Source organism: Pleurodeles waltl, chromosome 6 (genome assembly GCF_031143425.1).
Source record: "Pleurodeles waltl isolate 20211129_DDA chromosome 6, aPleWal1.hap1.20221129, whole genome shotgun sequence".
NCBI classification, from domain to species: domain Eukaryota; kingdom Metazoa; phylum Chordata; class Amphibia; order Caudata; family Salamandridae; genus Pleurodeles; species Pleurodeles waltl.
In genome coordinates, this window is record NC_090445.1 from 1,447,240,359 (window position 1) to 1,447,256,651 (window position 16,293).

Consider the following 16,293-nt stretch of genomic DNA (forward strand, 5'->3'; position numbering starts at 1 on the left):
AAAATCAGACGCTGCAGCGGCACATTACACATGGGTTTGTGAAACTTGGGAGAACTAAAGAACCATTTACCCACTTTTTGTACATTGAAGCGGCCGAGCATAAAACACGTTTCCAGAAGAAGAAGCTCCACTGGAGAGACAGGAATCAAGCAAGCTCAATGGCATTTTAGGCCTTTACGAAGCATTCAAAATTCTCAGACTCTAATAGCTGTGTCATAGTAAATAATTCAAAATGGGAGTGAAGTGCTTTACACAAGATGAGCAAGCAAGCATATAGTAATTGCCACAGAACATATGATCTAATTAAGTTAAATATGGCATCTGAATCCATTAGAGCAGGAATTATCCAAACTGAAACGGATATCAAAAGTGAATAATGATCAAGAATAAGTGCGTTGTTAGATCATAGACTTGGCATTCGTTCTCCTGAAGCACTGGTTCGCAATGGCTTAAAAAACTGCTGTAGCACCGTTACCGTCACTCTGGCTCCGCTGAGATACAGACATGGAGATCATTGCTATGGACGTGAAGAGTAACACCATCACTAGATACCTGGAACACATGCAGGTTGAGTTGCTGGCCAAAACGACCTCCCTGAGGAGATGTGGGTTTACATTTTAGCAGTCACCCTGGGGTGGCAGGTATTGGACCGCCTCCGCGTGGCTTTGTTCACAGTCTTAAATTCCCAGGTGGGGACCCTCACCTCCACTGCCTCTCACATATACATTTGACTGCACTGGTGTGGGCAGCTGCCTAGTCCAGATAGCCCCCAGCACCCAGATACTGGAAAGCTGCATGACTGGACTGCACACCACATCTTCCCACATCACATGCTACATGAAACATTGTTATATGTACACCTGGTGCCCCAAATGGCGCCATCAACTTCTCAGACACCAACTGTTTCTTCTTTGCTTTAGTTACTGTTGCTCCAATAAAGCACCTTCCTGCGGCTACTGGTTGGCTCTCACAGGTACGAAACAATTCCCCATGCCCCCTCCACCACATCTATAAGAATGCTATTAACTGTGCTGCTGGCTGTCAAAACTGTGTCCACTGCGGATGACGTCCAGCTGTGTGTTTCTTGCTATTGTTTGATTACTGCCAATACTCTGATACAGTATAGTATTATACCTTTCTAAACAGCTGCTTGATAAACTGCTGAAGGTTCTTTGAAATGTGCATCTGAATATGCCAAGGACCTGTGGTCAAATGTTGACCTGGGTGCTTATTTCTGCATTCCACTGTTTTCAACAACTAAAAACAATAAAGAGCTACTATAAAACAAACAAAAAAGTGATCAACGATCTAAAAGAGAGCATTCCAAAAAATATCAGGGATGCTGCAAAACACTTGCCAAATTCATCAGGCCTACAAAAATCTTTATGGAAAACAACTGCAACATTAATGAAACCGTAAAACTAGGTAGCTCGGACTACAACGGGAAAGCAATGACGATGAGGAAGTAACAATAAAAAAAACAGATTAAAAATAAATAAATACCTGAATCAGAGTGAGAGCAGCAGTAGGACACTAATAAAGCTATTAATCTCTACCTGGTCTATACACCATGAAAGGGAGAAAAAGACGAAGGAGAAAGTGAAACAGCACGTGCTGACAAGTGAAAAGCAAGGAGAGATTGATGAAGCCAACCAATAGCAAGTTATGGGCAGGCTGTAAACTTTAATATTTGTTTTAAGAAACAAAAGATCTCGCAACGAGCAATGTGAAAATTAATGATGTGTGGTACATTTTAGGTCTTTCCTGAGAAATCGCTCTGAATTATTATAATGTTTGCCAAAATCACCAATATCCTGCTGAGACGGTCCTATCAATCCATCTAGCCTCAGGAAAGACCTAAAAAGTACCACACTATCAATTTCATTTGGAAGCCCATTAACCTGATCCAACTAGGATAATTAAAGAGCATGGTTTTCAGTCAATAAGCATATATTTAGCAATCCCATTGTTTAGTTAATGGCAGGACAAACTTAAGGCACATACTGTATGAAAAAGCAGCTAAGGAAACACAAATGGAGGTGGTATTCTCAATTATAAAAACTAATTAGAACGTTTAGCACTTACAGATCCTGAAACTCTTCCAAGGATTTCTGGGGTGTGAACACACTGAGAAGGCCAATGATCTGTAAAGAGGAAAAACAGTGTTAAAAGAAGCAGTCTTGGATGTCCAAATCACACAGTGAAATGTAATCCTATTCACTGTACATAAAACCCACATATTTGAGACCACGCCACTGACTACTTTAGCTAAAACTGCATCAAAGTAGAAGTCAGAATTGGGCCCTTATCTTCGGATCAGGATCACAAAAAAAGCAGTTACCTTCCAAATGAAGCAAATGGATAAAAGTACTTACCAATTACAATGTTTTTTCCATTGAGGGAAGAGACACCAGATTCATTACCACAGAGTATTGCAAAGCTGGATATCAGAAACAATACACTGTATTATTCTTTGAACAAAAAGTGTTTACTGCCTCAGTTTTCATGTAATATCAAGTTTTAATATATTGGTTTAAGTAAGAGTCTAAAAAATGAAGCACCCATAAAACATTTGACTATTCCCTTAAACTTTATTTTTAGGTTAAATGGAGCTTAATTCTGGACTGAGATATCATCTCTCACATAGCCATTTCCCTTCCCCCCAGTTCTAGTTTCAGAATCGGATGCACTACCAAACCTTCAAGGAGGCACATACTGAAGTATTACATTTGAATCTGTGGATGGTGTCATCGCTTGACAACTACACAGCAAGGGATCCAACTAGAATCCTAACTAGGCCTGGGCAAATCTTGTGAGGTTACATAAAAACTCAGCGAGAATCTGCAGAGTTCGACGAGCAGACGGGAATCGGGTATTTTGCACTGCTTGTGCAGAGCCCGGAGTAGTTCTGAACTGTAAAATCAGCGCAAACAGCACTACATGGCGCATCAGAAGGCGCTACTTCTTTCTGCCGCTTGAGTAGATTTTCTATTCGAGCTGAAGCTTTCGAAACACGAAGTCACGACCACCTGCATTGAGAAATATCCCCAGAAGATGTTCTAGCACCCAAACATTGTGATAAGGGATGCAAATTCTCGTTCACGCTCACCAACTTAATGTTGGCAAGCCTGCCTGAGAAAAAAGCTCTGCCATGAGACGGTTGGTGGAGTTTTGATGGAACTCTACAGTTCCAAGCAGAATGCAGACGGGGCCAAACTCAGCAAACTCCGCCAGGGGAGCGAAATTTGTCACTCACCCCTATTTCTAACCTTCAACAGATTTAACAGCATGGATAAATTACAAATGTTTAGGTACTGTTAGAGTAAGGTCCTCATTTCGAGTTCTGGGGGAAAAGTTATTGCGAGGACTTCTGAAGAGAAACAGCTATGCTGAGAAAGCTAAAGCTTAAATCGAGAAACCTGCCTTTTAACCTGCACAACAAGATCAGTTAGCAAAAAAGTTTAACGGGAGACATGAAAATCTATCAACAGAGCAGTCCCCCAGACACAACTAACTTACACACCTCCTTATATAGAAGCCATTTAAGCTGTTCTTGTGGAGAAATCTATGAGTGGTACAACCCGGTAGTAAATGAGATGACTATGCGTAGAGATGTACCTCTCATTCATGTTCTCCTGGGAAGCCCTTGAATAAGTTATCTGCTTGCTCACTGTAGCCCTAAGGAAGCTGTTAACTAGTCAGATGAATATGGTGCCAAATCATCTACTGTCAAAGCTATTGGGCCATTATGGTTGTTTTAGCTCTCCCTTTCTGCAGACATAAAATATAATGGTTATGTCCGCACGTAATAGCTGGGGCTCCTCATGAGGCACTAGAAGTAACTAACGAATACTTTGTGCATCTGGTGGCTCCCAGCCTCAGAGCAAATTTCTGATATGGATTTTGCAGTACAGGCACAGGAAAGACCCAGAAGTGTGCTCACCTAGGCTTCCGGAGGCATTTGTACTTACTGTACTGGACTGTTATTGTCCAGGATGGGGATCCAACAGAAAACATTACAGGGTATTTTATTTTGCCATAACCCAGCAGATTAACAGAAAAAAATGTGTGGATCAAGTAATGTTTAACTTCTAGTCCCCTGATACATATCCCTTTGGAGTTTAACACTCCTGCAATGGCCTTATTAGAAACAATGTTTTCTACTTGGATATTCAAGTATGAGCCTTGTGTGTTTATCATTATTAGTTTATCTTCTGGGCTAAGGTGCTCTTTTGTGAAACATGGCCATCCTAAACTTTTCTTCAGAGTGCAAGTTTTCTCCGTCACCTCTAGTCCAAAAAGGGGCAAATGATTCAAGTTCCAGGCAAGTAAAAGGAGACAGTATAGACTGTACTGCAACAGGAGGTTCTCCATTGGGGGCACGGACACCCAGCAGAACTGTTAGGTTTGGGTACCACAGACCCTGGCTTAATCTGTGGAAATCATGGCATGCCCTGTTGAGTACTTTTGAAGTTCCAGAAATTGCCTAAACAGTGTAATAAAAGCTCTTTAGAAAAGCTGTTTTGCCCATCAATCCTTTGGCTAGAAACACTACTATATGTTATTGGTTCCATTTCTAATTTCCTGCTGCACTTTTCATTCCTGCTGTGCTTTAACTACTCAGGTTTTCCACTTGGTATCAAAATCCCCAGAAGATAAGCTATTGAAAGATAAATCTGTCTGTGGCCATTAGCCACACATCCACACATCTTACTCCATCTCTGTGATCTTAGTTGAATTGTGTCCCAATATCTGCATTTACTTTCCCTGAAAATTGAGAAAGACCGTTAGAACTAGTAATAGAGACTGTATTCACATACGGCCCACAACGAGCTGAAGGGGGGGAAAAACTTCAAAATTAGTTCTCGGTTTAGAAGAATCATGTCAATTAATACACTGAGTTTCAGTCACTTAATTCTTAAGGGCTTCCCCTTACAACATGCTTGAAAGCTTTTCCATCAAAATAAACTGGTCTTTACATCTGGTAGGATTACAGTCTTGCCCAAGAGATGATGTGACAATGGTTCCACAAAAGAACCTCATCTGCCGCTAGTGTGAGGAACTAAGGAGATGCCTGCATTTAAGAATCTAATAAGTCACTGATCTGGCTGCCTGCTGTGAAGCTTTTGCAAAACACTTAATTTGCAGAATACGATACACTCTAGGTTCGAGAAGAGGCTGGTTGATTGTTTTTTAAGTGTGACTGTGGGAATGAACAAAGTGTTTGGGACAGGCTGAGGGAAGATTTATTTCTGTATATGGCAACTGCTGCACCCACAATTCTGGCAAGCTGCTTTTCAAAGCCACAGACGCATATAGATTGATATATACATCCTGACAGTGTAGTTTTGCAACCACCACGGCACCATTTCTTAACACTCTAACGGGCAAACAGAGATACGTGGGGAGTCACAAATTAAAAGTGCTCACCTACGACCACAACCCTATAAACCTTCTGTGACATATCCAGATGGAGTTGTAACAATACGCATGCTACAGATCCAGAGATGCTAACCAGATCTACAACACATGTGGGATATCTGCTAGTGCGTCACCACCTTGCAGCAAAACTTATTTTTTAAAATAATCGAAATCCAATACTGGATGAAATACTTCAACTTCCTTGGATATCAGGAAATATACTGAGTAGCACATATTTCCTCTTTTGGACAGAAACTTTCTTTATTGCTCCTTTCAGAAGTTGAGAAACAAGTTCAATATTACCTCTGACTGCTCATCAACGTCTTTAGAGTAATAATGTTGTGCTGGTAGCAGATTTTGCTGCTTTAGCCTATTATGTTGATGCTTGTAGATATGTAATTCCCTATAATGTTGATATATGGAAATATGGAAATGGGGAGGCTACATCCAAAGCTCTGATAGTGGACCTACTTTATTTAAACCTTTCTAAGAATGCTCTGTTTTATTAAATTATCTTTGTTTATCAAATGCCATATCTATCACCTTGGTGTGTAGATCACCCGCAAAAATGGTATACCTGCTGCAGGCTTAATGAACAAGTTACTCATCTTTGTTAAAGCTCTGTCTGGTGACAATTCCATCTAAACACAGATTGCTCACACTGTCAATAGCAGAGGCTGGATTCCGAGATTTTTCTCAGCAATGCTCCAGTGCATTAGTAGGTGGTGTTATGCAACTCTGCGTCTGCTCTGTCCTGCCTCAGAAGAGACGCAGGAGCCACATATGCATGCTGATGTAATTTTGCTTCAACATGGAGCTTACTAACGGATCACATTCGACAGTGTGCAAAGTTCTACGTTGGGGACTTTCTATGGAAGGTGAAAGAGGCTGTTCTGCAGAACACTGAGAAGGGAAGGTGATGGGGAATCTGTGAGTATCCACCAGAAACAGAACTATCGAAGTTAAGTAGATTCCTTACCTAGTGAAAAGATACCAAAGAAGTAACTCCCTAAGTGGTAGGTCTTTGAAAAGGCTCAAACCAAAAAATCCTGCAGGACCAATCGGGCAAAGTGCCCATCGCTCGGGACCTGGTTATCAAGACAGCAGTGCTTTACTAATTTATGGAGTGATGCGCATGTTGTGGCGTAAAAGATGTCCAGAACAGGCATTCTGCATGCTAAAGCAGTGGGAGCAGTCTTGGCTCTCGTCAAACCAGCTCACAGACCCTCCCGGAGGCTGTTTTTTGGTCAATGCATAGCACATTTGTATACAGAAGACTATCCATCTTGAATCTTTTTCTTCTCTGCCTTAATCTTCTTCAACCCAGTGAACTTTGCAAAGACTTGATTGTGCACTCAATATTTTTTGGTACGATCAACGCAAACGCTGAGCGACCTTCTGAGGTCCAATCGCTGGGGCCTCTCCTCATCTTTCAAGGAGTAAGGGAGAGCAAAGCATGCTGGAAGGGTGAGCGACTGTCCGACATGAAAAAGCATCACAACTGTCGGTAAAAATTACACCCTTGTCTACAACACCAGTTTGTCCAGAAGAAAAGGTGGTGTACTGTGGGTGGACGCAGAGCTTATTGTTTTGAGATTCTGTAGACACAAAGCACAGATGTGCACCTGCTCAAATAGACTACCCATCAGGAAAGCAAGGACCAAATTAAGACCCCACAGCGGCATTGCAAAAGGTCTGAGTGGGAACACGTTATTGAGTTTGAAGGAAATGCACCACTATGGGTGATTTGAACAAGGACAGAGTAATGCAGAGTTTATCCCTGGTCTCCACTCCACTGCTTTTGCAGCCTGCAAGTGGCTAGCTGCCGCTGGCTGCATATGTAGGTCATATGTCGATGCTGCAGGGCCAGTTAATTTTGAACAACTTAAAACGGCTTATGGGCTAGCAGAACAGAGCGGCTGCACTACATGCAAATTAGACACTGGGTCGCCCATCCAGACACACGGAGGGGAGCACAACGCCTACCCCTTTGAAACTGACCGCTGTCAAAGACAACAACTGACACATCATCACTGAGCTATATGTTTTTTTGCTACCCTCTCCTACTGAAGAGAAAACTCTGGGGCAGAGATAATGGAAACTGAGGTACAGCAGACTGACACACCTTGAATGACAAAAGAACTACAGGACAAGACATACTGAGCGTAACCCTGCAAGCATATAAACCGCTGTTATAATTGCAACTTATTAGTACCCAAATCAATTTAGACTTCACAGAGGCAACCACAGTCATAGTACAGACTGCTGGAGGGGCTGTGGGGCTCAAAGAATGTTGCTTTACCTCCTCTGGGATTGTCAGACGCTCATGTGATCCTGGGAGGCAGTCTTAGTAGACACTGACAGGTAGCTTGAAATGCCACTGCCACACTTCCCAGCACACATTGTCCTGGGACTCCCCAACCCACTGACCTTTCCACACGAATAGGGGGCGACACATAGGCCTGGCATTGGGAGTGCTGCTCAAAGCCATTCTTTCTCACTGGGGAACAGTGAAGCTCCCAGCACACACAGCATGGCTCAATTGGATGTGGCACATACTGGGAATGGAGAGCCTGACTCTAGCACTAATCTCTCAATTAGACACCTATCAAGAATTCTAGCAAGCATACATTTTCCTGCTCCCAGCTGAATTCCATAAATTGACATGCCCTAGGTACCTATGCATACTTCGCTCAACGGAGACGGATGATAGGCCACCAGACATTAGAGCTGCAATGCAAGGGTTAGGTCACAGGGCACACCATTTGGGAGTGCTACAGTGGAGTGGGTATAAAAAGGGGGTCGGGGAATGATCAGAGAATTGTTGATTGAGTAGATACCACACTCTGCTAGCCCAATCTGGAGCAACCAGGATGACCTGGTCGTTTCTAATCTTCTTCAGAACTCAGGCACTAGAGGCACTGGTGGAAAACTAATAGATGATTCTCATATTTCACTCAAGGTGGAATGAGTCTTAGAAAACCTTCTTGGGAATTCCCAACACACACACACAAGTATTGATACTGCAAGTTCTTGATGGTGGCAAAGAGATCGACGCAGGGCTCTCCCCATTGCTGAAGGACTCCTGCAACATCTCCGGATGTAGCTGACATTTGTGGCCCACCAGGTGTCGGCATCTGAGCTTTATGCCCATTGCTAAAGATCCTGCAGGGTGATTAATGGCCAGGGAAATGCCCTGCAAACCCAGCCAGATCCAAAGGAGAAAGGCCTAATGTCACAGGGCTCAAGCCCCTACTGCGTCCTGCTTGTTGCAGTGTCACAAAGTGGTGGAGTTGCCAGTGAGCAGCTGGATCAGCCTTGCTGTGATAGATGGTAGAAAGGCCTTCAAACACAAACTAATTAGTATGCAACTCTAACAGATTGACTGGAAGTGGTTCTCTGCCAGAGATTAGAGTGCGCTTATCTACACCTCTCTTAGATGACCACCTCCTGCTAGCAGCGTTACATCTGTCATGGCCTTCAGCTTTAGGTGGGGTAGGGAGAGGCACCTGCCAAGGATCCTAATGCGACTGACCAGCCACCAACAGCAAGTACTCTGCAGTCTCCTCAAATACCTTCATCGAATCCAGCATGCTCCCTAGGTGCTGAGCCCACACAAACTTCAGATCCTACTGCAGAGCCTGCATGTCACATCTGGTGTGGCCCAATTGCAGGGTGCAGGAGGGCAAGAAGTCTAAGAGAAACTTTCACTGAGACCCTGGAGTGAGGCTCAAACATCGGGATCACAGTCTGAATGTTCTAGACTCTGAGTCGGAAGGAAGGCTCAAAATTGCACCATATCCAGAACAGCTCAGAACAAGAGACTTGATGAGGGAAGTCAGGTCTGACTTCAGCATGTTGATTTAGAGCCCCAAAGATGTTAGGAGGTTTGCCATCACCTGGAGATGGTCAACAACAGACTGCAGTGAGGCTGCCCTCAACAGCCAGTTGTTGGGGGGGGGGGGGGGGGGGGTGAAGGAATCACAAACCTCCAAAGATGCGCTGCAACCACGGCCCTCAAGAGGGGTGCTGAAAAGGCCGAAGGGGAGCAGTGTAAACAGAAAATGCTACTGGTCTACCTTCAGCTACAAGTGACAGCAATGCATCTGCAGGACGGAAAATGGAAAATAGAAGTCCTGCATGCCCAGAGCTACCATTCAAGTCTTCTGACTCTATGCCAGATAAACCTTGGGCCAAAGTGAGCATCCTAAATTTGTCCTTTATATGGAAGAAATTGAGAAGGTGAAGATGTAAAACTGGACTGAGGTTTTCATTCTTCGGCCCTCGAAAATATAAAGAGTAACTTTCAGTGTATATTTCTATGCTGTGACTAACATTCCTTTGTCCAAAAGCGCCTCTATCTCCTGATGCAAAATAGACCACTCTGATGTAGGTGCATGTACAAGCAGGTCTAAAAGAAAGGGTAGAGCATAACCTTGCTGGACTATTTGAAGCACTTTCCCATCAGATATGGTGCTCTGCCACCAATTAAGGTAATATCTTACCCTGCTTCCAACAGGATGGCTATGTGCAGGTAAGTGGCTTGATGGCAGTAGCCTATGGAGCTTGTGGCTCTGAAGTGCATTGCTCCTGAGGGCCTGGAAACTGCCAGACAGATCTCCGACCCTGTCCTCGAAAGGACTGGGAAGCTGTGATGGGTGTTCTGCTGCCATGGAGGTGGAACTTACAACAGTTTTTCTGTTTTGCACCAAGCCCCTTCCGAAGCCTCAAATGTCACAAAACTGCTGGGGATAATGCCACATGGGTGCAGAAAGGTCAAGGGAATGCTATGTGGACCTGCATTCATTAAAGCACTCCAGTTCTGAGTCTGCTATATTTCTAAAGAGACAACTGCTGCCAGATGGCATGTTCGCCAGTGACGCCTGAACATAACTCGGGAATCTCATCCACACATGGGCTGAAGCACATACTGGTACCAACTGCCCTATCCAAGCAGTCAGTGGTGTCCAGAGCAGATAATGCACTTTGCTGATGCCTGATCATCTTGGCTAATCCGGCAACTTTGGTGCAGATTTCTCCAGGGACATTCAGCAAGATCTTACTGTCCATATTCCACATATATAGGTGTACTATCCAAGGAGGCACCTAGCATTTACTGAGCGAAGAGTGAGGCCAGCTGAGAAGAATATCCTCTTTCCAAATGCCTGTATAAGCTCTGATTTCCTATGTGGAGGGGCACAAGGAAACAAGTCTGTGCTGAGCCTACTTGTTGATGACTGGAACCCCAAGCTTTCAGACAGAGACTGTTGCATTAGAAAATACTGATCATCAGGGACAGCCCTGTGTCTTCTGGAAATCTGTCATTTGTCTGGTGAGCACAGCTCCGATTTGGCCCAAGTACCCATCAGTCTGTCCATCAGGGCTTTATTAAAAGGGAGAAATGCTTCTGTAGAAGTCGGCCAATGGTGGAGGACTTCAGTCAGGATATTAGGCTTTACCTTTACAGATGTAAGTTGTAGGTCAAACTCCAGCAGCCCACCTGATCAATATAGAAAAAGATGCTGTTTCCTCTGTGGAGTGGAGAGGTTAACCCAGTATCTGTGGGAAGTGTCTAACCCACTGGCATCATGAAGGTCCGTTAAAAGACTATCCTTATCAGAAAAGTGGGATGCATCTTCCCAGTCATCCTCATCACCATATTGACTGTGTTTGGAGTCTGAACCAATGTGAAAGTGGAGAGTTTTAAGTAAGGCAGAGTTCTATCCTAGTCAAAGTGAGATTGCACCAGCTGTGCCAAAGTTTGTGAAGAGAGCAACTTTTACTGAAGTCATACTGAGTTTAATTCTGAGTCCTATTCAATAATGACTGTTTTAATGTGTGAGAGAACAGTGAAAACTATGGAGCCAGATTTGAAGTCAGGGTGGGCATCATCCCCAGACTCAAGACAAACCATGCAACAGAGGCAAGACTTGCAGACAACATGGAGGTTGGATTTACCAATGGTGGTTTGGAGGCCTCCCTAGATCCTTGGGACCTAGAGGCTTGCCAGAGGAAGGCAGAAGGGTGTCAAAGATGTGCAAAATAGCTACCAAGAAGGCCTCAACATGATGCGCCATTGCCGATTGACCTAGCAATTTGGGTTGCATTGGTATACACAGTGAAATTGGTTCCTTAGTAGGGGAACGGAATTGAGATCAGGAAGCATCCAGATGTCCTTGAGAGTTCACCTGACAGAAGTGGGGGGATGAGGGAGTCTCGCACTTCAACTTGTGTTTTTTTTTTTTTTTTATTAGGACTTATCTGATGACTTGGATTGTGAACAGGACCTTTCACAGGATTGGCATTTAGAACAGGAATGAATCTGACCCAACAACTTAATCCAGCCCTGGCCCTTACGTGTTTTTCAATGATGTTCAGTGATGTAGCGTTTGGCTTTGCAGTCTCAGATTGCCTTGAGATTCATCTGGGGGAAGGACCCGCAAGACGTAGAGTCATACATTGACTCTAGGCACCACAGACATTTCTGGTGGGGAGCTATCACAGCTCATCTGCTTCTGACAGTCTCAACGAGTTTAAACCCAACAGTCTTCGGACAGGACCTAATCCCTTGAACACTGAGCGAAAGGACTATGTTACTAACCCTGTAAGCATCGGTTTATGGCTTGTAGTGCTGTAGCGCTATAGATCCACAAGCTCTGCATACTCCTGCAATCTAGTGTTGGGTCAGGATGTGTGCAAGTTGTTTTTCTTAAAAGAAAGTCTTTAGAGTCATGAGGTAGAGAGACTCTTCTTTCTCTGCGATATTGCACATGGGTATCAACTCAATTGTTATATTGTTTTCCCACAGGTGGGTGAGAATAGAGTGTAGAGTAAGTGTAAGGTAAGAGATGTCCATGTAAGAAAGAGTAGAAAACTGTTAATGGCCACAGGTGTCCAGGAAGGAAGTCGGGCACCTGCCATTACCTTCCAGGACAAGATGCTTATAGGGTAAGTAACCTATTCGGTTGAAGGCATGTGTGGCTGTCGATACACATGCTCTGCACAGGCTGTAAACAGTCTGCCTCAAAAGTGGTGGCTAAGCTGTGGGTGTTACAGTTTGAAAAAAAGATTAGCACTGCCTGACTTACGTTCGCTTGTTGGCGTGCTAAAACAGCCACACAATGTTTGGTGAAGGTGTGTAGTGTGGATCATTTAGCTGTTTTTAATATGTCAGCTTTTGGAATGTTCCAAAAAAAGCCATGGATGCTACCTTTTTTCCAAGTAGACTGTGCTCTAATTTGAGTAGGTAAAGTTCTTTTGGTTTTAGCATAATACATTTGGATGCATTTTACTATCCATCTGGCTATGCCTGATTTGATATAAGGCTGCCTTTATGAGGAGGTGAAAAAGCTACAAAGCTGTTTAGTTTTCCTTAAAGTTTTAGCTCTATCAATATAGAATAAGGGCACTTTTGACATCTAATGTATGAAGAGCTCTTTTCACAACAGAATCTGGCTGTGGGGAAAAAACCCAGTAACAATCGTTTAGTTGAGGTGAAAATGAGAAACCATTTTAGAAAGAAATTTAGGGCTGGTGCGAAGAACCACCATGTCTCTGTGCAGTTTAAAGACCGAATCTTCCGAGGTTAAAGCCTGGAGCTCACCAACATGTCTTAGTGAAGTGATAGCAGCTAGAAATGGCACTTCCCAAGAAAGGAATTGAAGGGTGCATGAGTCTAGGGGTTCAAATGGAGTACCCACAGTCATATGAGAACAACATTAGGATTCCATGAGGGTGCAGGCAGAACCTGTGGTGGAATAGCTCTTTTGAGCCCCTGCATGAAGATTTTAAGGACTGGTATTTTGAATAAAGACGTGTTGCCTGTTCTGTAGGTAGGCAGCCACATCAGCAAGATGTAATCTTATGGATGTGAATGCTAATCCTGCCTTTTGAGAATGAAGCAAATAACAGACAATATCTTGTGCATTAGCTTTCAAGGGTCAATGCGTTTTGAATGGTAACAGCAGACAAATCTTTTCTATTTTGCAGCATAGCGAGCTTTAGTGGTAGGACTACGGGCTTCTTTAAGAATATTCACACATTCTTGCGGCAAATGAAGGCAACAAAACTCTTTGACCTCAGTAGCCAATTCACTAAGGTGGTCCGGCCTATTGAGAAGCTTCTCGTGGGGAACTACAGAGAGGTCTAGTAGTTTTCTAAGCCAGGGTTGGTGAGCTAAGGTGGGAGCTACTAGAATCATTGTGAGAGATGTTTGCCTAAGCTTCCAAACCAGAAAAGAAGGGAGGAGGAGGAAAAGCGGAGGCAAATATCTCTGAACAACTCATCCATAGTGTGTTGCCCTTGGATAGTGGGTGTGGGAACCTGAAGGTGATGTCTGGGCATTTTGCCTTTTTGCAGTTGCAAAAAGATCTATTTGTATAAACCACCATCTCTGGGAGTATGGGAGGAGGGTGTGTGCATGTTCCCATTTTGGACTTGTTGCTGCACCCTGCTGAGCAGGACTACAAAGTTGTTGCCTGTGCTGGGGTTGATATTGTGCTAGCAGACGAATGTTGAGATGCAATGTCCATTTCCAAGTGGGCTTTGAGAGCTGTGAAAGTTGAAGAGGCCATGCCGTCCCAACACCCCCCAACCCATTTCAGTAGATAGTCCATGGCTATCATGTTATCTGTCCAGAACAGGACAACCTTGTGAATGAAGTAAGGAAGGAAGCTTTCAAGGCTAGGTGAACAGCTTGAAGCTCTATGAAGTTGATATGGAGACCCTGGTGTTTGGCGTCTTGTAAACCCTGTACTGTGAGGTTCTTCAGAAGTGCACCCCATCCCGTGAGGTGTCTTATGAAAGTTAGGTCCATTACGAGAGTTATGTAGTTAACAGGATCGCGAAAAGGCCATCCCTTCACAACATGTTCTTGGTATTCCACCATTGCAGAGAGTGACAAGTTTGGTGGTCTATCAACACTAGAGCTTGTGAATGACCCTGTGATTGAGACCACTGTTGAGCTAGACATTCCTGTAAACGACTAGTAAGTGGGCATGGGGTACTATAATGATACAGGTGGCCATCATCCCCAGGACGTTCATTAAAGTCCTCACTGTTATCTACTGATTTGGTTGAAAATGAGGTAACAGAATCTGAAAATTCTGAATTCTTGCAGAATTGGGGAACGCTAGTCCCATTATATGTGTGTGTTTAAAATGGCCCCTAGACATGGCTGTATCCTTTGAGGCTATAGGTGAAACTTGGGAAGATTGATTGTGAATCCCAAGTTGTGAATCAGGTTAATTGTGGTTTGAGGGTACTGTTGACACTGCTGAAGAGTTTTGGCTTTGGTAAGGAAACACGTATATGTTTTGTCTGTGTAGATGGGCCCCCACAACTGCAAGGCACTTTGTGAACACCGGCGGTGCAGTGGTCACCCCGAATAGAAGGACTATGAACGGTAAGTGATTCACACCCACTACAAATCTGAGATATTTGCGATTGGCTGAGTGTATTGGTATGTAAAAATATGCACCTTTTAGATCTAGTGCAGAGATGTGGAATTTCTACCGCCCGATGCCCTGGACATATTTTTTGGGGTCAAAGGTAACATGTTTTTATGTTTATTTTGTCCTTGGGACAAGTAGGCCAACTCCCTGCAACACAAACCCTTTAGCTGCCACTTTACAGAGAAGGGATCTGTCTGCAGTTGATCTAACGTGTGCGCTCCTATGTTAATTCTGTTGGAAGTTGTATGTATGGTTCAATAATGAAAAGCCTTCATTATTAGGGTGTGTGCTGTAAATATAAGTTTTAAGGTCGCACTGCACTACTGACAGTGGTTCCAGCAAAAAAACATAAAACAAAAACAAGTGTGCATATGTTTTAAAAGTTTTACTATATGAGACTAAGTATAATGCTCAAAAAACGCTCTCTGATTAGATGCAAATATTAGCAGATGATTGTAAGCAAGAGCGATGATTCTTTGCTTTCAAAATAAAATGTTCAGAAAAAAATGCAAATTGGAAAAAAAATGTTTTGCTACTATGACATTTTTGGTGCTATTTCTTTGAAGCATCATTTAGTAAAACGTGCTGATGCATGCTGTATTTCCACAAAATATTCCCAATGGAAAATCAGTGTCACCATTTTCAACAAGATAATGGGAAGCACGAAAATAAACAAGCACTGGCAAAGCCAACCGGTCTGAGATTTTTTGTAAGTCTTTTGGTTTTGTCAATGTGTGTCTTGTTTTGACATGGCTCTTGTAACACTTTACTGCTGTGGGAGCTACCAGGCCCTCACCGTTGTAACGAACACTGGCAAAAACCAAAAGGTTTTTCGTCACAAAAAGAAAATTAGTTACTTACCTGTAACTGTAGTTCTCCAGTACTGGAATCTTTCATAGATTCACACGCTTGAATCATTCCCAGTCGTCGAGATGGGAGCCTCCGGTACAATTACACAAGTAATGATGAAACATATCAACACAAGGGCCTTAGGCCTCTTTAATTTAATAGTCCATCACAGTCATTTTAAGAAAAGGACCAAACTTGAGCATCCACCTATCAGACGACACCACCCTCTAGAATCCTCCTGAGAGAAGCTCCAGCACCTCAGATTTTCCAAGCACAAGTGCATCAGGAATAGAGAAAGAGAGAAAGAGAGAAAGGGAGAAAGAGAGAGAAAGAAAGAAAGAGGGGGGGAGGGGTGAGGTGAAAGTGAGCTTCTCCGGGGAGGGTCGCATGTGAATCTATGAAAGATTCCAATACTGGAGAACAACAGTTACAGGTAACTAATTTTCTTAATCCAGTATTGGAACTTTCCTAGATTCACATGCTTGAATCAGAGTAACGAGAAGTACTTATGCACATCGGAATATTGCAGCTATATGCGTCACAAAACGTTTGTGTGTGTATATATATATAT

The 16,293-nt window shown here is 43.4% G+C and overlaps 1 protein-coding gene across 5 annotated transcripts in view; it reads right to left on the reverse strand.

Annotated features, from left to right (window-relative positions):
- MAPK8 (mitogen-activated protein kinase 8) overlaps window positions 1-16,293 on the reverse strand; it is a 410,861-nt gene that overhangs the window by 310,457 nt on the left and 84,111 nt on the right. For all 5 annotated transcript variants that reach the window (XM_069240892.1, XM_069240893.1, XM_069240890.1 and 2 more), the window contains one exon: window positions 2,086-2,144. In XM_069240892.1, coding sequence (XP_069096993.1) covers window positions 2,086-2,144 — 59 coding nt within the window. The remainder of the gene's footprint in view (window positions 1-2,085; window positions 2,145-16,293) is intronic.